This window comes from Mizuhopecten yessoensis, unplaced genomic scaffold, assembly GCF_002113885.1.
Source record: "Mizuhopecten yessoensis strain PY_sf001 unplaced genomic scaffold, ASM211388v2 scaffold1095, whole genome shotgun sequence".
Lineage (NCBI taxonomy): Eukaryota > Metazoa > Mollusca > Bivalvia > Pectinida > Pectinidae > Mizuhopecten > Mizuhopecten yessoensis.
Window position 1 is genome coordinate 152,324 of NW_018403875.1, and position 27,054 is coordinate 179,377.

Consider the following 27,054-nt stretch of genomic DNA (forward strand, 5'->3'; position numbering starts at 1 on the left):
AGAAATGTATCGCATACTTCACAGGGTGATCCCGTTGTTGCTAGGGAAAAGATAAGTAGAATTTTACATGGGTCTGTTCCGTGGACAGGGATATCTCAACCCGAGTGTAAGAGTTTGGCTGGTTAGCACGAGGCTTGTACTGATGTAATGATAACGTTACATTCTAAATTCAGGGTTGACGTGACGCTGATGGATTGTTGACGTAACGTCATTGTATTGTTGAAGTGACGTCATAGCATTGTTATGAATAGGGGATTCCCGCGTCTCAACTCTGTGATATATCATTTTCTCACCTTAGGGTTGAGACGGGGGATTCCCCGATTCATAACAATGGTATGACGTCACTTCAACAAATGAGAAAATGATATCTCACACCGGTAAAAGTGTGGATACACCTGTCAACAGGGTAAGAGAAAGTCTTATGTTTCATGCTTTATGAAGTCATAATTAAGCTGGTTCCAACGTGGGCCGAAATTATCTGAAAACCTGTCCGAACTTACCCAAAGGCGGGGCTCACTCGTCCATTCATGCTTCTAACAGGGACAGTTAAATAAGTCTTCAAAAGCGGATGTGGCGGTTTGCCATAAACCAACCATGTCTGCCAAGAACTTGCCCCAGTCTCCCTTAATTTTCATGTCGGTCTGTATCTGTATCTGAGTATAAATTCCAGGGTTGGAGGAGTGCGCTTATAGTTTATATTGTTTCAGTTTGTAGTGCTGTCTTGAAGCTTTTAAGTTCTTGCATTTTGACGAGGTTATTCCACTCTGTTGTTGTTCGAGGAAAAAACGAATTATTCAATATGTCCGTATTACACTGGAAATGTCGGTAATTTTCACTATTTTTTGATCTGGTACGGGTGTTTGATGAAGTCAATATGTGATATACAGGTATGGCCACTAGCCCCTACACGATCTTATAAAAAAGGGCAAGCCGATAGTCTCGCCTACGATCCTTTAGTGGTGTTAGTTTTAGAGTGTCCATCATTTCTGTTACACTGCTGTCCCTTCTATAGTTTGATGTTATAAATCGGACAGCGCGGCGTTGTACCTTTTCCAGCGAGTGGATGTTGTTTTGCTGGTAAGGGTCCCATATCGTGCAGCTGTATTCCAGGACAGATCTCACCAACGATTTGTATGCGGTCAGTTTCAGTGACGCTGGGCACTTTCGCAGGTTTCGTCTTAGGAATCCGAGAGTGGAATTTGCCTTGTTGGTTGTGATACGGATATGAGAGTCCCACTTAATGGAGTTGAAAATGATCACCCCCAAGTATGGATTTTCTTCCACTTCTTTGAGTAATTGGCCCGACAGTTGGTAGTCGTAGGCACTAGGCGACTTGGATCTTGATGTTCTCAGGATATAACATTTAGACGCGTTGAAAGACATACCCCATTTCGTTGCCCATTCTTCCAAGGACTTGTTGTCTTTTTGAAAGTCCAGATGGTCTTGGAGGCATCGAATTGGACGGTATAGCAGACAATTATCAGCGAATAGACGTACAGTAGATGTTACGCAGTCTGGCAAGTCATTGATGTGGCAGAGGAAGAGTATTGGTCCCAGGACCGTCACCTGGGGAACCCCTGAATCTACCTTCACTCGTGTTGAATGGCTGCCGTCTACAAGTACTCGTTGGGTCCGTGATGTCAGGAAGGTCTTGATCCATTGTAGGACGTCGGGGTTCACACCAAAATTCTCTAGTTTATACAGGAGTTTTGAATGGGGAACCTTGTCGAAGGCCTTACTGAAATCCAGGATCGCAGTGTCCACTTGTAGCTTCCTGTCGTACATGCTGGTGATGTCATAGGTGGTAATCAGCAGCTGGGATTCACAGGAGTGTCCTGACCTGAAGCCATGTTGTAGATGTGTCAGTATGTTGTATTCCTCGAGATGGTTCCTGAGGTGGCGGCAGATAATATGCTCAACCAGTTTACAACACACACACGTGAGCGACACTGGCCTGTAGTTGCTGGGTTAATGGCGGTTACCCGTCTTAAAGAGTGGAGTGATGTTGGCATTCCTCCAGTCATCAGGGAGTTCACCGGTCAGAATCGATTGTTGGGATATATGGGTCATTGCCGGGGCAAGTTCGATTGAGAACCGTTGAAGGACACGATTTGGAAGGTTGTCTGGACCGCTAGCCTTACTGACTTTGATTTCGCGGATCAACTTTTCAACTCCCTTCTCATCTATAATGAGGTTCCTCATAATTGGATACTTGGGTGTGGTGAGAGGTGGAAGATCCGGATTGGGGGGATCCTTTGTGAACACCGACTGAAACTGTCGATTTAGGGCCTCTGCCTTGTCTGTACTGAGTAGTTTGTTACCCTCTTTTAGTGGAGCAATTCCGATGTTGTCCTGCTTCCTGGCCTTGATGTATCGCCAGAAGGGTTTGTTGTTTTTCTGCTCAATTCCTGCCTGCAATGTACGCTCTAAGTGGGACCATTCTGCGGTTCGGAGAGCCTTTTGGGTTTCTCTTTTGTGGACTCTGTACGCACGCCAGTCAGCATCCTTTCCACTTTTCCTAGCCTTGTTGTAGAGGCGATGTTTCCTCTTTATGAGGCGGCGTTCTGGTCTGCCAACCCATGGTAGCTGATTTGGTTTCACGGAGGTCAATTTGGATGGAATGATGTCTTAAAATCTCATTTAGAGCTTGTGTTTTTATTGTTATTCATCAACTCGCCGACTTTACATAAAGCTTATCTGATCCGAATAAGTAAATATCAGAGATTAACAAAAGCTACGCTCTTTTTAGGCTTTGCCTTTTCATATTGATACTTTAAATATTGACAGAATTCAAAGTGGATTGCTTCAGTTGCTGAAATCAGAGACGTATAATACATTGTGTATTTATACGTCTCTGCTGAAATGTATAGTATATCTACATTTTAATGTGCTTTTGTGACGTTGAAGCTCGGGTTTATCACAAAAGATCCTCTATCAGAAATGGACGAAACTTACTTAGAATCGGGTGTGATAAACAGACGTGTTCCACACCGTGACACAAAAGAATGGGAGGGGATCCTTAACGCTCTCGAATCGGAGTAGTCGCCCTTTATTACTATTGATATGATGGCGCCGCGACTGAACATGTGACCAACATCTGATGACGTAGCAGGTAAATAAGCAAAATATCAACAAAGTATCGTGACAGCGGAAAAGTAACTGCGCCAAATCTCCGAGCCAGCAGAAAACGTCAATTGATGGCTTCAACACAACGAGCCGATGTGTCAGAGGATCTTCACGGTATGAACTTCATTCTTAGCAGTATGAAAGAAGCGATTGCGTCGATTTGTAGAGAGTGAATGTGGAAGATTTGGCGTTAAAATTATCATCGAAAGTCGGTCAGGGTTGGGTTCATTGTTTTCGCGTACAGCTTACATCTCATAGAGAGGGGATCAATAGTCCAAGTTGTGTGATGGCGTTTGTTTTTAGAAAAGTTGTTGCTAAAAGCTCTGGTGTAATAAAATATAGTACATGTACAGTAGACACTAAAAACACAATGCTATCTATCAACTCATAACTGTCAGATGTATGCGGCAGCACTAGTAGGTATGCAATCCCTGAATCCGTCAAAACGTTGTAGTTTTGTACATAACATATTAGTGTACAAATTTAATTTCCATAGAATTACATTTTTTTATCAGTATTCAACAGATCATTGATGTCCAGGTTTTGTCAGTTGGTCTACTTTATATACATGATTAGATCTGTTATTTTATTGGCGATTTAAACAAATACTAATAATGAAAATTGATTTCTGTATAAGTATTAAAGTAAGTTGTGTTACTGACAGCTTTATAGATGCATTTGTTTAAAATAAAAAGGGGGTGGCACGATTTATCCAAAAAGACCCCAAAACACCCCAAAAACATGAAATGTACGTAAGTATACCCAGATGTATGGTGGCATATTTCTGCCATCCACTTGCGACTTACGAGTTACGTATGTCGACATAATTATTGAAAGATGTCGACATAATCTGAGAAGATGTCGACATAATCTGAGAAAATGTCGACATAACTTTTAAATTATGTCGACATATTATCACATTTGCCGAGATAATTTTGCCGAGATAATTATCTCGTAAGTGGGTAACTCGGCTTTTTATCGTGTTAATGCTCGGGTGTGACATCGACTTACGACTTGCCACTTACGACTTATTTATGTAAAATCCCTCTTTGATTGATAAACTCTGTACATCATAGTAACCTACTGTAATATCCATATCTTTGATTTCCCATATTTACATTGATTTTACCAAGTTACTCACCAGTATAGTCACCACTGTTCAGTCACCATCAGCCCACCTTCGCGGTCCTCGTGCACAAGCCTCGTTTTGGTAAGTCGGCAATAATCTACTAGGATGTCGACATAAATAAGTCGTAAGTGGCAAGTCGTAAGTGGCAAGTCGATGTCACACCCGAGCATTAACACGATAAAAAGCCGAGTTACCCACTTACGAGATAATTATCTCGGCAAAATTATCTCGGCAAATGTGATAATATGTCGACATAATTTAACAGTTATGTCGACATCTTCTCAGATTATGTCGACATATTCTCAGATTATGTCGACATATTCTCAGATTATGTCGACATCTTTCAATAATTATGTCGACATACGTAACTCGTAAGTCGCAAGTGGATGGCAGAAATATGCCACCATACAGATGTATATATACTTCTGCTACCTGACATTTTTTGGGGACATATATATGTAACGTAATGATATAATGGTGAAGCAGGTATTATTAACTATACATATCTTTCGCAGCATAATCAAATATACATTTTAGATTTAAGTTAAAACTGTGTCCATGTAACGACAAGATCACAGTATTACATAAAAATGGTTACATTATGTGTGGTACTGTGTGATCATCAATCCTTTTGGTATAAATTTGAATATCTTGCTATTGTCAGAGACATAAATTACAGATAGGCAATTTGCTCTTTGCCTTACGATTGGTCACGGTAATCATATGGCATAACGCTATCTGTTCGGACTTACACGCAATGTTCCAATTGAATTAGTACATATATAATGATCGAGTCTAGAGAATTTCCGGACCTAAGCAAGTCACGCTTCACCTGTGCCATATTGGATAATAATAATGCTGTGAGAAAACATCTAAAATCCACGTCAGTATGATTATATTTAAACCATGAGTAGCTAGCTGAGATTTCCATGCCTTTTTTTGGGGAGTGCTCCATTGAATGTTAGCTCGAATAAATGAGTTTGGAAAACTAAAATCAAAAAATTGTCAATGCATGAAAGATTATTGCTACATATGTTAACATATCAGAAATGATTCTGACTTCAGGAGAACACATACTCCATTTCCATTCTTTAGACAATTTCAAAAACATCTTCAGCTATTTATAATTATTATTTGTTAGTATTTCTAGTCAGCTTCTTAATATGAACATATGTTACAATACTTGTAAATTTTACTAATTTAGCTCTGAAATTACAGTGTTTTCAGAGTAAACAAGTTCAGACTTTGATGTGTGTGGGGTATTTTTTTTCTTATGCCCATGAAAATATGTACTCCAGCCTTTCTTGTTCATTATTTAATTTCCAAAACGTCTTCAGAATTAAGTATTTCTAGCCAGCTTTGCAATATGAGCATGTTACACTAAAGTTTGATAATTATATATTTATTGTATGCTTGAAAATTTCTCACAAGCACATTTGACGGATCCTATACATGTAGACTGGTTAACTGGTAAATACAGTGTATGGCCTAAATACAGTGTATAGCCTAAATACAGTGTATAGCCTAAATACAGTGTATAGCCTAAATACAGTGTATAGTCTAAATACAGTGTATAGCCTATATACAGTGTATAGCCTATATACAGTGTATAGCCTTAATACAGTGTATAGCCTAAATACAGTATATAGCCTAAATACAGTGTATAGCCTAAATACAGTGTATAGCCTATACGGAAATTCCCCGCAACATGTCGTAGCACTTGCGCAGTTAGACCGGAACGCGATCTGTCAGACGACAACAGAAGATGGCTGCTGGTGAACGTTTCTCCATGTTAAATCTGAAAAATTCCAAAAACTACTCGAGGATAACGATGCTGTTAACATAAAAAAGGCCACCAAACAAGCAGTGCATGTCCTCCATGCTTATATTATCTTAAGAAGAACAACCTCAACGATGTCTTCAAAAGCTACGATGCTGAATTGTTGGCTAAATTTTACACGGAGGCTCGCCTAAAAAAATCAGAACCTTGAGTTTTGTTTTGTTTTGTTTTATTTTATTGTTGAAGCATACAATAAAACCGTTATGGGCTTTTGTGCTGGTAAATATGATGTGATATGAACCTGAAAAAGTGATATTAAACTTGGCTTCGCCTTGGTCAATATCACTTTTTCAGGTTCATATCACATCATGTTCACCAGCACGAAAGTCCATAATTAATTGTGTAATATAATGTCTCTCTAAAAGTAGAGTGTTTTCAGAAGAAACAAGTTAAGATGGCAACTTTGATGTGTGAGGGGTATTTTTTTCTTATGCCACAGGAAAATACATACTCCTTTATTGTTCATTATTTAATTTCAAGACCTTCTTAAGATATTTAGTATTTCTAGCCAGTTCTGCAATATCAGGATGTTGCAATACTTGCAAAGTTTAATAACTTAGCTCTGAAAATACAGTGTTTGCAGAATAAACAAGTTAAGACTTTGATGTGTGAGGGTTATTTTCATGACAATACCTACTCCTTTCTTGTTCATTATTACATTTTAAAAAAAAATGTCTATATATATGTCTAGGATATGTGACAAATCCTCACAGGAAACACATGTACACTGACCTGGGCCCATATTCAAGAAACCGTTCTCATGCTCAAGCACGGATTTTGTGCTCAACCAACTTTCTTGAAACTCTATTAATTCATGTCAAATGATCAAAAAGTCAAATGTAAACATTGAAAATAAAGTCTTTTCATTTTTTTACCAAATCATTGACGAAATAAGGCTTGTTTATAAATTTAAAACGTAAACAAGAAATTAGGCTTGAGCACAAAATCCATGCTTAGAGCATGAGATTGGTTTCATGAATACGGGCCCAGACCATTGTCACCAGAATCATTCTGCATTGACGTGTGCTAATATATATATATAGCTGTCAAAACAAACACTCAGTAATTTAAAGCTGCAACCAAGTCTCGCTGCGTATCTAATTTCCGCTGATCATGCATGTTTTTGCGAAAATCTGCTTGAGTTGCCATGCAATCTCTGTAATATATGTCTCTGCTATTGTGATATATTGATCTTTTGTCTTTAATCATCATATTTCTTATTGTTAAAACTCAGTCTTAAAATCTAGCTTACCGTACTTAATTTTTCTCCAAACCATCCGGATAACTTCATGATACCGATCGGGGAAGCCAGTTTGATGTACATGTACGTAGTACATATGCATTGATCTCTTGCATTTAAAGTCTTATAGATATGTTCATAGACATATACCTGATTGTCGATCTGCACGTGCACAAGTTTGTGTGGCTACCTGCAGCTGCAGTATATATATATTATAACAAGTACAAAATCATTAAGAACATTTTGACATTTCCTTATTAGTATCCTGAAGCAAAAAGTATATTCTGTCGAGATCTTTTAGAAGAATCTTTATTTTCAATGATGTTTTAAAAATAATTTTCACATGATGTAAAATCAGTCATTTTTGTGGATTTTTTTAAAAGGTGAACCTAGGCCTGGCCATCTTTTTTTCAAAATTCCAATTACTAAGAGATATAGTGTGGGCCTTTTGAGTCCAATGGAAAAGCATATAAGTCCTGGAGTCATAATATAAGTCCTGGTACTCTATGACCCAGAAAAAATATATGTACAGAAACAAATTGTACAAATTTGACATCACATGTATATGAAAAGTGTGTGATGCTTTCTTTCTAAAAATGCCAGTGAAAATATATCTAGAAACAGAACAGTTATATACAGGATTTATGTGTTAATATAAAAGGCTGTGACATTCCCTGGATGCCTAGATAGCTAACGGCTAAGTCATATATAGCAAGTGTCAGGTATGTTCCTGACTGCTGCAATATAATATGGTAGAGTGAAAAATAACTGAGGCCAAACAAGTTAGATTTGTGTTTCAAATTTTTCCCAAGGTAAGTCAAAATAAACATATTTAAAGCCAAGGAGACTCAATACAGGGAAATATTTCCAAAATTACTTTTATTGGGAACATAATTTCCCCATAATTGCTCAAATAAGCCAAGTGAGCAATACAGGCCCAAGTGCCTCTTGTTAAAGGTGAAACTCGGGCCTGAGCTATAAAGGCCCCTTCCTTAAGACAATATCTGCTGTATTGTTTTAAAATCAATGCAAAAATCACATTATTTCCCAAAAAATCATGCTTTTTGTGTGTGGTATTTTCCCAAGGCACAGGCCCCTGTCAAACAAGGTAAAAAAGTCACTGACGAATGTGAACTCTTATACCTTATTGGTATCCACAGTAAAATCAACCTAAAACAAAATATCAATGATGCTGTGTCCCCCACCGCACTATTTTGTTAATTTAAAAAAAAAGCTAATAGCTATGACGTTACAATTTAACCATATTGATTTAACAAAAGAGTCATCACACGATGACTGCACTGAAGTTGTTCCCCCCTACTCCTGGGGACTAGCTGGCTGATACCATAGAAACAGTACAGATAACCATAAAGGTAAGAGGTAAAAATTAATTAAGTTCCCACCCAAGACCTCAACCACATTTGCTATAATTAAACATCCTTTGACAAGTTAGGGACATGGGAATCAAAGAGATTTGACTTCCCAGCTAGGGGGTTGATCATGAGTTTTACATAACAAAAGGAACATGTAATGTTTTTATTTCAGACTCCTGGGTTGAGCTGAATACCTCTGGTCCACAGGATCCCCTGGTGCCCCAGTCTATATACAATGGAAACCTGGAGAAACTGCTCATAGATGCACAGAAGGAATCACGCACACCATCACGTGCCAACAGTAAAGAATCCTCTGCCAGGGAAAGGTAACTCATTGCCTACAAATGCTGAGCAGTACTTTTTCGGGATGATCATTCCAAATTGGAATTGTTTCATATTTATGCCTAATTCTCAAAATTTGCAGATTATTCCTGACAATTTCCTTCCCAATTGTTATGTTTAGCCCGCCACCATCAGATGGTGGACTATTCAAATTGCCCTGCATCTGTGGTCGGTCCTTAAACACTTCTTGTTGTCGCTATTTCTCAGAAATTACTGGAATGATCTTTCTCAAATTTGATATTCATGTTCTCCTTGGTACTTTATTTTGTTGTGTATGTTTACTTTTCAGACCAAATTGGATTTTAACAGTTAAGGTTTGATATTTCTCAGAAAGTGCTGGAGGTATCTTTCTCAAACATTATATGTAAGTTCTCTTTGCTCTCTTATCTATAATGGATGTTTATTTTTGAGACTGATCGGGGAAAAAACACCCAAAATAGCTGGCAAGTGACCATATCTTGGACTTTGATAACGAAGGTTTGTTATCTCCGTTTCTCACAGAAGGAACAGGAGGGATCTTTCTCAAATGCATTAATATTATGAAGGTTCTCCTTGGTCTCTTGTTGTGCATGTTTCCTTTTGAGAAAAATTCTCTGCCAGGGAAAGGTAACTTTAATTTTAACCTACAAACTTGTTCATCAGTTAAGAATCCTCATATCACACGCACCATGGGACTAACAGTAAAAAGAAATCTGCCATGGAAAAGTAACTCATAGCCTACAAACCCTTGGCTGAACAGTTGAAACACACCGTGGGATTAACAGTAAAGAATCCTTTGCTAGGGAAAGGTTACACTATGTCCTACAAACCCTGCCAGAGATGAACTATATTCTGATCGCTTTCCGTCGCTTGTTATTTCCCCTTTGCTGTCATGTCATCTATTTTATCACATACTTGTTGAATCTTGTTATAGTAATTATTCAAGCAATTTTCAGACCATGAAAAACAGCGTTCTGTATTGCATATGTGCGATACGGAATGTTGTATTTACCTACTAGCCGGAACTACTTTTAAGCCCACCATCATCTGATGGTTGGCTATTCAAATCACCCTGCGTCCGTGGTCCGTCCGCCGTCCATTGTCCGTCATTCGTCGTCCGTCCTTAAACAATTCTTGTTATCTGTATTTCTCAAGAAGTACCAGAGGGATCTTTCTCAAATTTTATGTGTAGGTTCCCCTTTGTCCCTAGCTGTGCAGGGCAACTTCTGAGACTGATCGGATAAACAACATGGCCGACAGGCTGGCATCTTTGATTTTGACAGTGAAAGTTTGGGAGGGATCTTTCTCAAATTTTATATGTAGGTTCCCCTTGTTCCCTTGTTGTGCAGCAGTGCTTGAAATGGGCGGTCGCCTGCTCGCCTATGGCGGGTAAACCCCTGTTCAAGCGACCAAAAGTTGTCGAAAGTGAGGTAGTCACTGGCCCAACAAAAATAGTTTGGGCGACTGTCGAAAAATTAATGAATGAAAGAAATTATAGTCCCTTCCACATTTACTGGGGGGCAGTACATTTTTCAGTTGTCACTACTTCGATTTGAATTGCACTGTCGGTGATTTAAAAAATGTGATGATTTTTTTTTTCTGATTTTCTATATTAATACTGCCAGGGTGTCTTCTTTGAGGTGTGAGTTTTGTGTATTTCTTTTTGGGAAGATCTGAATGGAGTGGATCATGTCAGGTTTTAACTATGGTTGAAGAATTAAAAATATAATGTTTTATTCTGTTTTACATATTACAAACATTGTCATGTTATATGTAATTTAAATGTGCTGAATCATTGTGTTAATGCTGTGGAAATATTTCTTCCCAAAATTATTTGGGCATGAGGGATATTTCTCAAATTTGATATGTAGGTTCCCCTTGCAATTGATCCCTCTTTGTGCATGTTATATTTTGAGACTGTTCATAAAAGCAAAATTGCTAAAGGAAGAACTAAACAGATCTTTCTCATATTGCAATGATCGATTCTATTTCTTTCACATTAAGTACTGTACTTGTAAATATGTGAAATGACAAAGTCGCTTTGAAGGTTGGCTTTCATACACATCAGTATTAATTATTATTATTATGAGAAGTTCTTTTAACACAACCAATACAATTTTCTATGTGACGTTTCCATGACTAGTACGATATGTACACTGTCATCTTCATCAGACAAATGACCAATGAAGCATATGCACACAAAGGTGTAAAATGTAAAATGTGTACGAGTTGTCCATAAAATCGATGTTGATTTCGGCTACACTGGAAACATATGTACAATAGTTGTTAGATATGTACCGAAATGACTCAATTCAGCTACGCTTTGTTAACACTTGGTCATAGATGTGATATGCAGTTTCAACCATTTTAAATGGTGTTTCACCAGCCTCTTAACTGATCATGACTGTGTTTGTTCTTCTTCATAAAATATTTTATTATGTATGGACATTTCTACACCTTCAGTACTTTGGTTAGAGTCTGTTGGAACACTTGTCATCGTTTATCAATACCGTTATCAAAATTATAACAATGAAATGATGATTAAGAAAATATTTCCAAATGTACAAAGTATTTCTATACTTTTGCGATATTTTCATCAGTGTATGCATGCACAGAATCCCTTACTTAAGTTGTGCAGGGTATGTCAAGTCATTTGAGGCACAGATCACCCACTACAATGTAGTAGATTCCAGTTAGCAAATTATATTACAACCTGATGTTTTTGGGGCCTTTGATACTATTTTATATGAGAAGAAAAGATATAAGGAGTGTTGTGCTATACCTTCAAAGAAACTAAAGAAGATCTTAGTGTGGTTTTGTACCCAAAATGACAATTCCTATGCTAAAAACTTAGTATTTGTGCAAATGATATATTGAAGTCATTCAAATTGGTATTACTCAGAAGTCCTCAGTAGATGTCACCATTGGAGGGATTTTATCCTTATTTGGGATGGAGCATCCTTTGGCAAAGGAGACTTTTTTAATTTCGAATAATTGGAGGGTGTGGCCTCACTGGGTGCACTACTCAGGGGCAGGGTCCAATAGGGGAATTAGAGGTTTAATTAAATCTTCAAAATCCTTCTACTTCTGTACTATTGGAGAGATTTTATCCAAATTTGGTATGGAGAATCCTTTGGCAAAGGGGACGTAATTTTATATAAACTTAAGGGTGGGGCCCCTCTGGGTGCAAAGGGACGGTGCCCAATAGGAGAACTTGAGGTTTACATCTTTTAAATCCTTCTTCTTCTGTACTATTGGAGAGATACTTTCCTGATTTGGCATGGAGCATCCTTTGGCAAAGGAGACTTTTGGTTTTGTTTATATGGAAGGTGTGGCCCCTCTTGTTGCAGGGTCGCGGGGCCCAATAGGGGAAATTGAGGTTGAGATCTTCAAAATTCTTCTTCTGTACTATTGGAGGGATTTTATCTAAAATAAACGGAGGGTATGGCCCCTCTGGGTGCAGAGGGGCAGGGCCCAATAGGGGAATGTGAGGTTTAAATATTCAAAATCCTTCTTTTTCTGTTTATGTACCATTAGAGGGATTTTGTCCAAATCTGGCAATGGAGCACCCTTGGGCAAGGGGGACCCAATATCAAGGAAGAATGTGTCTCCTGACCCCTGGGGACAAAGGGGCAGGGCCCAATAGGGAGAACACAGTAATAAATTATTAAATTTTGTATAAATAGAGGGTTACTTTTAGGGGGCAGAAAGAGACCTAATTGAGGGACGGATGTTGCTGAGAGACAGAGCCAATATTTTGTAATAGTTGTTATATGTTATAAGAATCATTTTCCATGGTTGCCTTGTTTATTATCCAGGTAAGCGATATAGGCCCAAGTCATAAAGTAGTATGTAAATAATCTTACCCATACTTTTATTTCATTCTAAACAATTCCTGTTATCTGCAAAAGTGTGTAATACTTATATTTAATTAGGATGCACAATAAATATTCCAGAACCATTTTGGAAGGCAGATAATTATAAGGATTTAAAGTTTAAAATATGGCAATACCGTGTTTATCTAAATGGAATAAACCTTCAACCTGAATTATCATATTGAAAAGAGTCTTAAGCTGTTTAACATAATGTGATATCTGCCCTTTGAAAATAAAATTTATAGTAAAAAAAGGATACAGAAGACATATTCATGCTGCCAATCCTACAATGCTATAGATGGGCATGCAGTTGCTTCTTTCTTGAAAGTTCAAAAAAGCCTATACGTACACGTAAACACCAATGTGTTTATAAGTGTACCCAGTTAAAACCATAATTAATGGAAACAACTAATAAAATGTTGTTGTTTTTTTCAGCCCAAAGAGCCCGCACAGTCCTAATAATGAGCTGGTGATGCAGGTAATTATTGCCGATTAATTTTCTTCACAGGGACTTAATACAAATTATTTACTTTCAGTTTTTAGCCCTGAAGATCGGTTTGCCCTTTCCAATTACGATTATTGATAACAAATTCCATAATCGATATTATTGGTTCATCATTGAAATCAAAGTGTTAAATGTTTTCAATGGAAACTATGCATTGAAAGTCCTATATCCTTATGGTTTTTATACGCCTGTCAAAATTTCGACGGGTGTATTATGGTATAGCGTCTACGTTCGTTCGTCCGGTTAAAGGTTTGGTGCAAGTTTCTTCAGTGGCGCACAGTTCAGTCAGATCATGTGTTATTGTTCTAGTTTTTGGGATGGATGTGCATGTGGGATTTAATTTGGGAAAATAATTTCTATTTTTGGAAATTTTGGACGTGTTTGGGACTTACCTTTTCTCGCACAATTTCTCAGTTAAAGTTTTGGTGCAAGTTTCTTCAGTGGTGTACAGTTCAGTCTGATCATGTGTTATTGTCATAATATTTGGAATGGATGTTCATGTAGGGTCTAACAAGAACAATATGGATTTAATTTGTGAAAATAATTCCCATTAGGCAGTACTTTAGCAAAGAACCAATTACATTAATGTGAACATTACAGTGATGACAGTCACTCTTCGTAACAAAAGCATCAGTGCAAGCATTTTTATCACATAGACATGACATTGGCTACCAGGTACTTTAAATATCAAACAAACATAAAAATTGGATAGGGTCAGACGGGCATATTATGCATCCGTTTGCGGTGCTCTTGTTACTATGTGATTGACAAAACTGCATAAAAATTGGTTGAAATTCATCCGTTATTAAAGAACGAAACCTAATGTATAGTATAACACTGTCTAGTGATGTATTATAAGTAGTGTTCTCACTTAATTTGGGTATTCTATCACATAAAATTATATCCGATTATGCAAACGATCATCGATCAGTTTACTAATTACGATAATCTTTTATGATTTTAAATTGATTGCCCATCACTAGTGTATAGAGCATCCTTGGTAAAGGGGACTCCATTGTGTATAAATGGAAAGTATTGCCCCCTTAGGGCTGAGGGGCGGGGCCCTATTAGGGGGAATTTAGGTAAATCATTTATAATCCTTCTCCCTCTGTATGAATGGAGGGATTTGAACTAGATTTAGTCTAGAACATCCTTGGGGAAGAGAAATTCACTTTTGTATAAATGGAGGGTGTGACTCCTCTTTGGGCTGAAGGAATGGGCCAAAAAGGGGTTTTGCCATATTGCTAAAAGTGACTTCTCTGGAACAAAGTGATGGATATCAACCATATTGGGTTTGGAACATTCTTCCTTGGTTGAGGATTCAAAATTGCACCAGTTGAAGGGCTGACCCCTGGGTCTGAGGGGCCCTAGGGACTTAATATTGGGCCTCTCGTTCAAAATCTGTTGGTTGTCTTTTTCCCATAAGTAAGCCTTGAATTTTTTTGTAGTCTTTTTTTAATCTCTGCCAATTCAATATCTGTTAGAGGGAATCATTCATTACTCTATACAACCTGAAATTTGGTGGTGATTCATTATTTCAATCAGACGTCTTTGTGTTGCCTTCTGCAATTGTTTACTGCTCAACGATTATTGCTTCTGCTTTCAGGTTGGTCAGATTACCATTTGGCATCAAAAATCCCCTTTTTGATATTTGCAGTAAAGGTTGCCAGATTTAATTGTTTGTAATAGCCTCTCACATTTTATNCTGCCACAAAAAAAATATAGGTTGTCAGAATTTAAAGGATTTGAAATGAAAATTTATGTAAAAAGGAGTGAGTTTTGAAAAAAAAATGAAAGACACAATTTTAGGCAAAATAATGTCAATAAAAATGATACTGACATAGATTAGTATTGCATTAATGTATATCAATTTAATAAATGCTGAAATTGTGTAAAATTAATTATCTATAAACATTTAAAAATTGACATTTTATAATAAAACCATGTACGTATAGTAATTGCATGTAAAGAGTTATCTTTCTTGAAAAACTTCACAGTAGTGAAATAGGTAGCCGGGTTCCTGAAGTACAGAAAAATGGACACATGTGACTCATTGATAAAAAACAACTGAATTAATGCCTGGATTGCTTTGAAATACTTTAATATTGAAACAACACACTGTTCTGTCAATAATAAACATGCAATATTTATCAGCTTAATATTAAACATCAGAATATGCGGAAACTGTGATACTGTCTCCCTACATTGGATTTTCAACTAGTGATGCATTTCCTATTTCTGTTTATCAATACACTCCTATGACCTTAAATCCTTTGAGTATGATTTCTACCAGTCACAGCTGTTTTTAGTAGGAAAGATATTTAAAGTCATAGCTTACCTTGATGGAATATTAATGGGTTGTTACAAATTTGGGAACAGAAATGACCATTACTTAAATATAAGGTCATTGGCTATATTTACTAATATATTTAGATAACTCCTTTTCAATCTGAATAATGAAGAGGCCTACAGTTCAAATGTTTGACATATAAAGGTTGTTAAAATGAAAAAGGTCGCAGAAATAATAAAATATCTTGAAATCTTCGAGGGCACAACTTACATATTGTTCAAATGTATAAGGCAGACTTTTCTGCTTACTTGTACAATTAAAGGGTCATTAACCTTGACCTTTAGATCACAGAGGTTATTTGGTTACAGCTCACCTGGCACCAGCTGCCAGTGAGCTTATGGTATGGGTCAGCATATGTTGTCTGTCATTGATGATTGAAGAAGTTCTTCTAGAATAATGAAAGACCCAAGGTCCTGCTATTTAGCCAGTAAGTACCTGGGATGGAGTGCTTTATGTTTCCTCAAATAAATGACATTGACTTACTTTCAAGGGCACATGGGATCAAATATGTAAATAATCATTTAAATGGCTTCTTCTGAATAACCAAAAGGCCATGGTGATGATATTTGTTCAGTAGCTTATTAAACTGGGATTGAGTGCTACATTTTATAAACTTTTGGCAATAAATGGCCATCACCTGCTTTCAAGGGCGCAGCGGTCAAATATATAAAAAAAAATAAAAAAATTAAAGGACTTCTTCTGAATAACCAAAATGCCAGAGTGATGATATTTGGCCAGTATCATGCCTAGACGAATTGCTATTAAGTTTCCTCAAATAAATGACAGGGACTTTTTTTCAAGGGCACAGGGTTAAAGTGTATTAAATACCTTTTTAAGAACTTCTAACCATGGCCATGATCGAGTCCCAGGGTAATATGATATTTGACCAGTAGTTAACTGGGATGGAGCGCTATACAATTTCCTCAAATAAATGTCCTTTACCTAATATTTGGAATAAGGTTCATCAGTATGGTATGAATAATAAAGACTTAGTTTGTTTTGAACACAAACAGCAATTGAATCTTTTGCCAGCTTTTGAATACGTCTGTTTCCTTTGTCAAGCAAAGAGTGTAAATGACTGGTGTCTCAAGTCTAAATTGCAGAAAACAACTCACAAAGCCACAGTGGGCCGAATCAGTAAAGTTAGCTGCCAAAAATCATAGAGACCTAATTTCCCTCATTAGTACTCTTATACAACAAGGAGATGGGTAACATGTTTACCTATTCGGTCCCACTCTAACACACAACATCATAGACTGGGAAAACTGGAATAAGCTTGAAAGGGAGAACAATGGAAAAGTCAGGAATCCATTTGGGTAAGGAGAGAAGGTGAATCACTGAACAGAGAAGGGGGCCCGGGCTAGCAGCTGATCATGAGTCACCTTTATGACCCCATTTTAGTACCATCCACTTAGGAGTGGATTGGGTAAACATATGTTACCCAGCCCCTGACTGCTTGCAGTATTGTAGTGCTATTTTAGTAGGGCGAGGAATATTGATAAATATAGTCCCATCGCTGGGGCTTGAACCTGCGACCCTAGGCTCTCCAGCCCAATGCTCTACCACTTAGCTAAAGAGAAATTCCCGATATATGATGCTTGTAAGGCAACCTAATCAATGCACATCTTTTACTGGGCGAAGTGTCGAAGCATTAACCCAAGGAGACCCAGCTTTTTCGAAGGGGATATACTTGTGTATTTGTCCCACCCTACACAGGTGTGTTTTCCTTTTAAGACAGAAAAGACCAGCTTGTCACCCCCTAGGGGGAGAAAGACTCGTGCAGAATGGCAGGATCTAAGTCAGAACAATAGTATGATGTCACATGTACATCATCAATGCATTGACATCACATCAACGAGTAGCTATAGTAGACCATGGAAAAAAACTCTGCATTTGCTGGGAAAACATGCAAAAAACGCTTATATTTCATGCAATCATTGCTTGTCAGCGGATTTGTGAGTGAAACAGGATGGGATAAAAACAATCTTCCCCTACCTTGAGGATGTGACAGAAAAATCTCTGACTTTCAGGATGCAGTCTTGACATTCGGCTAAGCCTCGGGTAAGATAAACAAGAATATCATCCCTAGGGTTGGAGCTTTCTCTGTCACTCTCAAGGTAGGGGAAGATTCTATTAATCATGAAAAAAACTAATTTTCTTCATGCATGTTTATTATCAGATGGATTATGCTTTTGTGCTTGCATTTTGAGATGACCGCAGTTATTGAACATATATTCATTGATGCAGTAGGATTATTACCGGGTACAAATTTGATCATCAATGTTCAAAAAGCATACAGTGCTAAATTAACAACTGCACAGCAAGTTTCTGAAATATGTTTTTGAAACCTATTTTTCTGTTTCATATAAAAAAAAATACAGCATGTGAGCTGTTTTAAGGCCCCTGGGCCTCTATTTGACAAAAGCATATGAATATATTATAATAGACAGGTTCACAATTGCTTTTTGCTTCCAGATGATTTTGATGCTACATGTGTATACTAACAAGGTTGTATGACTTGTAGGACGCAGACAGAGACCCAGGAACAGACTGGATCTGGGATTGGTCTAGTAGACCCGAGGCTCACCCTCCAAGGTATGTGAACACTTACGTTCTCCGTTCAGGATATGTATGTGTGTGGGATATAGGAGTAACAAAGGTTAGGGATGCTCACATTTTCCCTCCAGGATATGTTAGTGTATAAGAAAGGAGTAACAAAGGGTTTGAGACACTGACATAATTCTCCCAGGATATGTATGTGTGTGGGATAGAAGTAACAAAGAGTTTGGGACACTAATATACTCCTTCCAGGATATGTATGTGTGTGGGATAGAAGTAATGAAGGGTTTGGGACACTAATACACTCCTTCCAGGATATGTATGTGTGTGGGATAGAAGTAACAAAGAGTTTGGGACACTAATATACTCCTTCCAGGATATGTATGTGTAAAGGATAGAAGTGACAAAGGGTTTGGGACACTAATATACTCCTTCGAGGATATGTATGTGTGTGGGATAGAAGTAATGAAGGGTTTGGGGCACTAATACGCTCCTTCCAGGATATGTATGTGTGTGGGATAGCAGTAACAAAGGGTTTGGGACACTAACATAATCCTTCCAGGATATGTATGTGTATAAGATTGAAGTAACAAAGGGTTTGGGACACTAATATACTCCTTCCAGGATATGTATGTGTAAAGGATAGAAGTAACAAAGGGTTTGGGACACTAATATACTCCTTCCAGGATATGAAAGTGTGTGGGATAGAATTAACAAAGGGTTGGGGACACTAATATACTGCTTCCAGGATATGTAAGTGTGTGTGGGATAGAATTAACAAAGGGTTGGGGACACTAACATAATCCTTCCAGGATATGAAAGGGTGTGGGATAGAAGTAATGAAGGGTTTGGGACACTAACATAATCCTTCCATGGTATGTATGTGTGTCGGATAAAAGTAACAAAGGGTTTAGGACACTAATATACTCCTTCCATGATATGTAAGTGTGTGTGGGATAGAAGTAACAAAGGGTTGGGGACACTAATATACTCCTTCCAGGATATGTAAGTGTGTGTGGGATAGAAGTAACAAAGGGTTTGGGACACTAATATACTCCTTCCAGGATATGAAAGTGTGTGGGATAGAAGTAACAAAGGGTTTGGGACACTAATATACTCCTTCCAGGATATCTAAGTGTGTGTGGGATAGAAGTAACAAAGGGTTGGGGACACTAATATACTCCTTCCAGGATATGTAAATGTGTGTGGGATAGGAGTAACAAAGAGTTTGGGACACTAATATACTCCTTCCAGGATATGTATGTGTATAAGATAGAAGTAACAAAGGGTTTTGGACACTAATATACTCCTTCCAGGATATGTATGTGTGTGGGATAGGAGTAATAAAGGGTTTGGGACACTAATATACTCCTTCCAGGATATGTATGTGTGTGGGATAGAAGTAACAAAGGGTTTGGGACACTAACATAATCCTTCCATGGTATGTATGTGTGTGGGATAGAAGTAATAAAGGGTTTGGGACACTAATATACTCCTTCCAGGATATGTATGTGTATAAGATAGAAGTTACAAAGGGTTTTGGACACTAATATACTCCTTCCAGGATATGTATGTGTGTGGGATAGGAGTAATAAAGGGTTTGGGACACTAATATACTCCTTCCAGGATATGTATGTGTGTGGGATAGAAGTAACAAAGGGTTTGGGACACTAACATAATCCTTCCATGGTATGTATGTGTATAAGATAGAAGTAACAAAGGGTTTGGGACACTAATATACTCCTTCCAGGATATGTATGTGTATAGGATAGAAGTAACAAAGGGTTTGGGACACTAATATACTCCTTCCAGGATATGTATGTGTGTGGGATAGAAGTAACAAAGGGTTTGGGACACTAACATAATCCTTCCATGGTATGTATGTGTATAAGATAGAAGTAACAAAGGGTTTGGGACACTAATATACTCCTTCCAGGATATGTATGTGTGTGGGATAGAAGTAACAAAGGGTTTGGGACACTAACATAATCCTTCCATGGTATGTATGTGTATAAGATAGAAGTAACAAAGGGTTTGGGACACTAATATACTCCTTCCAGGATATGTATGTGTGTGGGATAGAAGTAACAAAGGGTTTGGGACACTAACATAATCCTTCCATGGTATGTATGTGTATAAGATAGAAGTAACAAAGGGTTTGGGACACTAATATACTCCTTCCAGGATATGTATGTGTGTGGGATAGAAGTAACAAAGGGTTTGGGACACTAACATAATCCTTCCATGGTATGTATGTGTATAAGATAGAAGTAACAAAGGGTTTGGGACACTAATATACTCCTTCCAGGATATGTATGTGTGTGGGATAGGAGTATGTAAGGGTTGGGGACACTAACATAATCCTTCAAGGATATGTATGTGTATAAGATAGAAGTAACAAAGGGTTTGGGACACTAATATTCTCCTTCCAGGATATGTATGTGTGTGGGATAGAAGTAACAAAGGGTTTGGGACACTAACATAATCCTTCCATGGTATGTATGTGTATAAGATAGAAGTAACAAAGGGTTTGGGACACTAATATACTCCTTCCAGGATATGTATGTGTGTGGGATAGAAGTAACAAAGGGTTTGGGACACTAATATACTCCTTCCAGGATATGTATGTGTGTGGGATAGAAGTAACAAAGGGTTTGGGACACTAATATACTCCTTCCAGGATATGTATGTGTGTGGGATAGAAGTAACAAAGGGTTTGGGACACTAATATACTCCTTCCAGGATATGTATGTGTGTGGGATAGAAGTAACAAAGGGTTTGGGACACTAATATACTCCTTCCAGGATATGTATGTGTGTGGGATAGAAGTAACAAAGGGTTTGGGACACTAATATACTCCTTCCAGGATATGTATGTGTGTGGGATAGAAGTAACAAAGGGTTTGGGACACTAATATACTCCTTCCAGGATATGTATGTGTGTGGGATAGAAGTAACAAAGGGTTTGGGACACTAATATACTCCTTCCAGGATATGTATGTGTGTGGGATAGAAGTAACAAAGGGTTTGGGACACTAATATACTCCTTCCAGGATATGTATGTGTGTGGGATAGAAGTAACAAAGGGTTTGGGACACTAATATACTCCTTCCAGGATATGTATGTGTGTGGGATAGAAGTAACAAAGGGTTTGGGACACTAATATACTCCTTCCAGGATATGTATGTGTGTGGGATAGAAGTAACAAAGGGTTTGGGACACTAACATAATCCTTCCATGGTATGTATGTGTATAAGATAGAAGTTACAAAGGGTTTGGGACACTAAAATACTCCTTCCAGGATATGTTTGTGTAAAAGATAGAAGTAACAAAGGGTTTGGGACACTAATATACTCCTTCCAGGATATGTATGTGTGTGGGATAGGAGTATGTAAGGGTTTGGGACACTAATATACTCCTTCCAGGATATGTTAGTGTATAAGATAGAAGTAACAAAGAGTTTGGGACGCTAATATACTCCTTCCAGGATATGTATGTGTATAAGATAGAAGTAACAAAGGGTTTGGGACAATATTATACTCCTTCCAAGATATGTATGTGTGTGGGATAGAAGTTACAAAGGGTTTGGGACACTAACATAATCCTTCCATGGTATGTATGTGTATAAGATATGAGTAACAAAGGGTTTGGGACACTAATATACTCCTTCCAGGATATGTTAGTGTATAAGATAGAAGTAACAAAGAGTTTGGGACGCTAATATAATCCTTCCAGGATATGTATGTGTATAAGATAGAAGTAACAAAGGGTTTTGGACACTAATATATTCCTTCCAGGATATGTTTGTGTATAAGATATGAGTAACAAAGGGTTTGGGACACTTATATACTCCTTCCAGTATATGTATGTGTATTAGATAGAAGTAACAAAGGGTTTTGGACACTAATATACTCCTTCCAGGATATGTATGTGTATAAGATAGAAGTAACAACGGGTTTGGGACAATATTATACTCCTTCCAGGATATGTATGTGTGTGAGATAGGAGTATGTAAGGGTTGGGGACAGTAACATAATCCTTCAAGGATATGTATGTGTATAAGATAGAAGTAACAACGGGTTTGGGACAATATTATACTCCTTCCAGGATATGTATGTGTATAAGATAGAAGTAACAACGGGTTTGGGACAATATTATACTCCTTCCAGGATATGTATGTGTGTGGGATAGGAGTATGTAAGGGTTGGGGACACTAACATAATCCTTCAAGGATATGTATGTGTATAAGATAGAAGTAACAAAGGGTTTGGGACACTAATATTATCCTTCCAGAATATGTATGTGTGTGTTGGATAGGAGTAAGTAAGGGTTTGGGACACTAATATACTCCTTCCAGGATATGTATGAGTGTGGGATAGGAGTAACAAAGGGTTTGGGACACTAATATACTCCTTCCAGGATATGTATGTGTGTGTTGGATAGGAGTAAGTAAGGGTTTGGGACACTAATTTACTCCTTCCAGGATATGTATGTGTGTGGGAAAGAAGTAACAAAGGGTTTGGGACCCTAATATACTCCTTCCAGGATATGTATGTGTGTGTTGGATAGGAGTAAGTAAGGGTTTGAGACACTAACATAGTCCTTCCATGGAATGTATGTGTGTGTGATAGGAGTAACTAAGGGTTGGGGACACTCGCATTCTCCCTCCATGGTATGTATATGTGTGTGTGGGATAGAAGTAACAAAGGGTTGGGAATGCACACATTCTCCCTCCATGGTATGTATGTGTGTGTGTGGGATAGAAGTAACAAAGGGTAGGGAATGCACACATTCTCCCTCCATGGTATGTATGTGTGTGTGGGATAGGAGTAGGAAAGGGTTGGGGACAGTCACATTCTCCCTCCATGGTATGTATGTGTGTGTGTGGGATAGGAGTAACAAAGGGTTGGGGATGCACACATTTTCCCTCCATGGTATGTATGTGTGTGTGGGATAGGAGTAGGAAAGGGTTGGGGACAGTCACATTCTCCTTCCATGGTATGTATGTGTGTGTGTGGGATAGGAGTAACAAAGGGTTGGGGATGCACACATTTTCCCTCCATGGTATGTATGTGTGTGTGGGATAGGAGTAGGAAAGGGTTGGGGACAGTCACATTCTCCTTCCATGGTATGTATGTGTGTGTGTGGGATAGAAGTAGGAAAGGGTTGGGGACAGTCACATTCTCCTTCCATGGTATGTATGTGTGTGTGTGGGATAGAAGTAACAAAGGGTAGGGAATGCACACATTCTCCCTCCATGGTATGTATGTGTGTGGGATAGGAGTAGGAAAGGGTTGGGGACAGTCACATTCTCCCTCCATGGTATGTATGTGTGTGTGTGGGATAGAAGTAACAAAGGGTAGGGAATGCACACATTCTCCCTCCATGGTATGTATGTGTGTGTGGGATAGGAGTAGGAAAGGGTTGGGGACAGTCACATTCTCCTTCCATGGTATGTATGTGTGTGTGTGGGATAGAAGTAGGAAAGGGTTGGGGACAGTCACATTCTCCTTCCATGGTATGTGTGAATATCGCTGTACATTTAAGTATAATTGAAGGTTACAATTAATCCATAAGATATGAAACTTAAAAGATTCAAATTTCTGATGTGTCAAATTGTTTGCAAAATCCTGGTTATTTCCATTATATAATACTACTGATAATTAAATTATAAGGTCAACTTTTTGAGACAAAGTTTTTTCTGTTTTGAATTATAATCAAGGTCTGATCTTTATGAAAACACTGAAAATTACAACTTATAAATCAAACCTATAATTTTAACACTTAAATTTGCAAAATCAAGTGTATAAATACATGTACAAATATTTCAGTATAAACAAGATCTCAAAATTCACAAGTCAAAGTCTAGATGTTTCCAAATTTTCCTGATGGTCCCACAAAGTTCAAAACATGAAAGTTTGACTGTAGATGTTTTGATTTGTTTCCGTAATAACTCACTTCTCAAATTGCAGTGATTGGAGTGGAAGATTTAAACACCGCATTAGTCGAGACAAACTGACTGCCAGGAATACTCGAGTAACGAAGAACGGCGTGTTCACCATTGACAATCTACCCCAACTTCTCCTCACACATGCCTGTTCCTTCTTCTTGGGGGCTGCAGTGTAAGTCAACTGCTTATAAATGTTCCTTAAGGTGTCTATAACCATACAAGATTATAAAAGGAGACATTTTCATTTTACAAGCCTATATGGTGAACTCAAAGAGACATCGCATGAAGAGCCATATTTTTTTTTAATGAATACATCTGTTGTATGCACTTTCACTTATGCTACCTTGCTATCCCCATATTCATAGTCCGTTCCAAATGTCCAGTTTGACCACTTGAATTGTTCGGGAAAGCCCTGTTAAAAATAACGCCAATAATGGCACGTGACGATTCCCCTTTGTCCTTAGCTGTGCAGAGCAATTTTTGAGACTGATCGGATAAACAACATGGCTGACAGGCAGCCATCTTGGATTTTGATATTGAAAGTTTTTGTTATCGCTTTTTCTCAAGAAGCACCAGAGGAATCTTTCTCAAATTTAATATGTAGGTTCCCCTTGGTCCTTAGCTGTGCAGGGCAACTTTTGAGACTGATCGGATAAACAACATGGCCGACAGGCAGCCATCTTGGATTTTGATATTGAAAGTTTGTTACCACTATTTCACCGGAAGAACTAGAGGGATCTTTCTCAAATTTTAAATGTAGGTTCCCCTTGATCCCTTGTGCATGTTATATTTTGAGACTGATCATAAAAACAAAATGGATTAAAAGAAGAACAAAACAGATCTTTCTCATATTGCAATGATCGATTCTATTTCTTTCACATTAAGTACTGTACTAGTAAATATGTGAAATGACAAACTCACTTTGGAGGTTGGCTTTCATGCACATCAGTATTAAGTTTAGATCAAAAGTGACCTCAAGGTGCATTTACTGCTAACATGTCTCGATCAAACAGATTAGAGGAAAGAAGAGAAAAGATCAAACTGAAAAAGAACTAATGAAGATGGTACAAAGGTGGGCGCCAAGATCCCTCTGGGATCTCTTGTCTTTAATCAATTCCTTTCATCCGAAACAGAAGCTGTATAGTTATCAGCAGCACACGCCATTTTTACAACATAAACAATTAAATGACTTTTTTGCCTGTTTTCAATGCGTATTCCGATTCTATCTGAAGCGGAAATTAATTATTTATAGAAAAAAAGTTGTTGCATGATCATACATTCTAAGTCAACATCATATGTAAACATGAACTGTTGAAACATTACGATTTAAAAAGTGTTTTTGTCATGCAATCCTTTTTACTATAAGTAGGTTCTCCTTCCTCAGTTATTCATCCTGAACCGTCATTTTGATATATTTAAATCTTGCATGTAAATAAAGAAAAACGTTTACTGCAGCAATATAATTAAATCATACCATTTTACTGAACCTAGGAATACTGTAAATTATGTAAATCTAATAGTGCACGTATCTCATTTGACTCCGAGTACCGACAGAGGTGTGAACAGAATACGCCGTGGCCATCACAACAGTTATCCCTGGGAGGGCCTCATAGCAAAATCAAACTTACCAGTCACTTATCCCTTCCTTTCGCATAAGCTACTGTATAATTTTTAGAAACACAAAGTAAACTCTATCCAATACATGCCCGTTGACATAACAAAATAAGTTCATCTGTGTTCCAACTTAGACAAAGATCCTAGCTAGGTTAATATTTTTAGATATTTAATCATAAAGTAAACAGCATTTCTGTCGATTCCATTTCAACTTTATACCGGCTATCCGGAAGAAAACATGCACCGTACAAACTGCTAGGGCAGTTATTTCCTCCTTTGAATACTTCCCAACTGCAATAATGATTTCGTAACGTAATCTTTGCGCTATCTTTTGACCATTTGGCAACTTTTCGCTTCGTAGCTAATGCTGTAACAGTTTTCACACACCAACACCTCCCACGGCTGGACATTTTGTTTACAATGAATTGGCCTGCTATGCGCATGCGTTGATGGAGGGAAATCCTTGATAAAAAACATTGGTCAGACAGGAAGAAATCCCGATAAATATCATAAAATTATTCACTTTTATGAATATATATCATATATATATTCATAAATATATATCAGCCAAATCCTATCGTTATTTTCCATAAGGAGATCTAGACTCACTTGATATGTTTATGTAGTATTTGAAAAAAAAAAAAAGAAAAATACACTTCACCGTGATGTCCCTTTAAAGAAAAAAAGTGAAACAAGTTTCATAAATCAAATGTGTCTGAAATAAGAAAGGAAACTACAGAGCTTTTATATTGTCTTTTTAGCCCACCACCATCAGATGGTGGGCTATTTAAGTCAACCTTCCTCCGTGTCTGGAATCCATCTGTCTGTCATTAAGCCTGTCCATCCTTAAACAATTCTAATGTTAGCGCTATTTCTCACAAAGCACAAGGTATCTTTCTCCAATTTCATGTGAAGGTTTCCATGGTCCATTATATAGTTACCCATTTCAAATTCTGGGACTGATCGCAAAAACCAAAATGATTGACAGACAGCCTTCTTGAATTTTGAGAGTTGAAGTAATGTTAGCACTATTCAGGGGCGGATCCAGGATTTCCTAAAAGGGGGGGCCGAGAAATTTTTCTCAATAGTCAACGGTGTGCTGCGAAAGGCAGCAGCCCGAGCGCGTAGCGCGAGGAGGGGGAGGGTACAGACCCCCTCCCTGTAAGGGGGGTC

General features: G+C 37.9%; 2 protein-coding genes across 2 annotated transcripts in view; one reads left to right on the plus strand and one right to left on the minus strand.

Annotated features, from left to right (window-relative positions):
• Positions 1-1,968: 1,968 nt before the first annotated feature.
• On the minus strand, positions 1,969-3,086 carry LOC110457234. The gene is made up of 2 exons (XM_021508417.1): positions 2,956-3,086; positions 1,969-2,569 (listed from the first exon to the last, which is right to left on the minus strand). Exons 1-2 carry the CDS (start codon positions 3,084-3,086, stop codon positions 1,969-1,971), a joined length of 732 nt encoding a protein of 243 aa, XP_021364092.1.
• The window catches only part of LOC110457227 (BCL2/adenovirus E1B 19 kDa protein-interacting protein 3-like), a 28,039-nt gene continuing 4,070 nt past the window's right edge, over positions 3,086-27,054 (plus strand). The window contains exons 1-5 of the mRNA XM_021508405.1: positions 3,086-3,240; positions 8,881-9,034; positions 13,340-13,382; positions 18,284-18,354; positions 24,290-24,439. Of these exons, the coding sequence (XP_021364080.1) occupies positions 3,198-3,240; positions 8,881-9,034; positions 13,340-13,382; positions 18,284-18,354; positions 24,290-24,439 (461 nt within the window). The 5' untranslated portion in view covers positions 3,086-3,197. The remainder of the gene's footprint in view (positions 3,241-8,880; positions 9,035-13,339; positions 13,383-18,283; positions 18,355-24,289; positions 24,440-27,054) is intronic.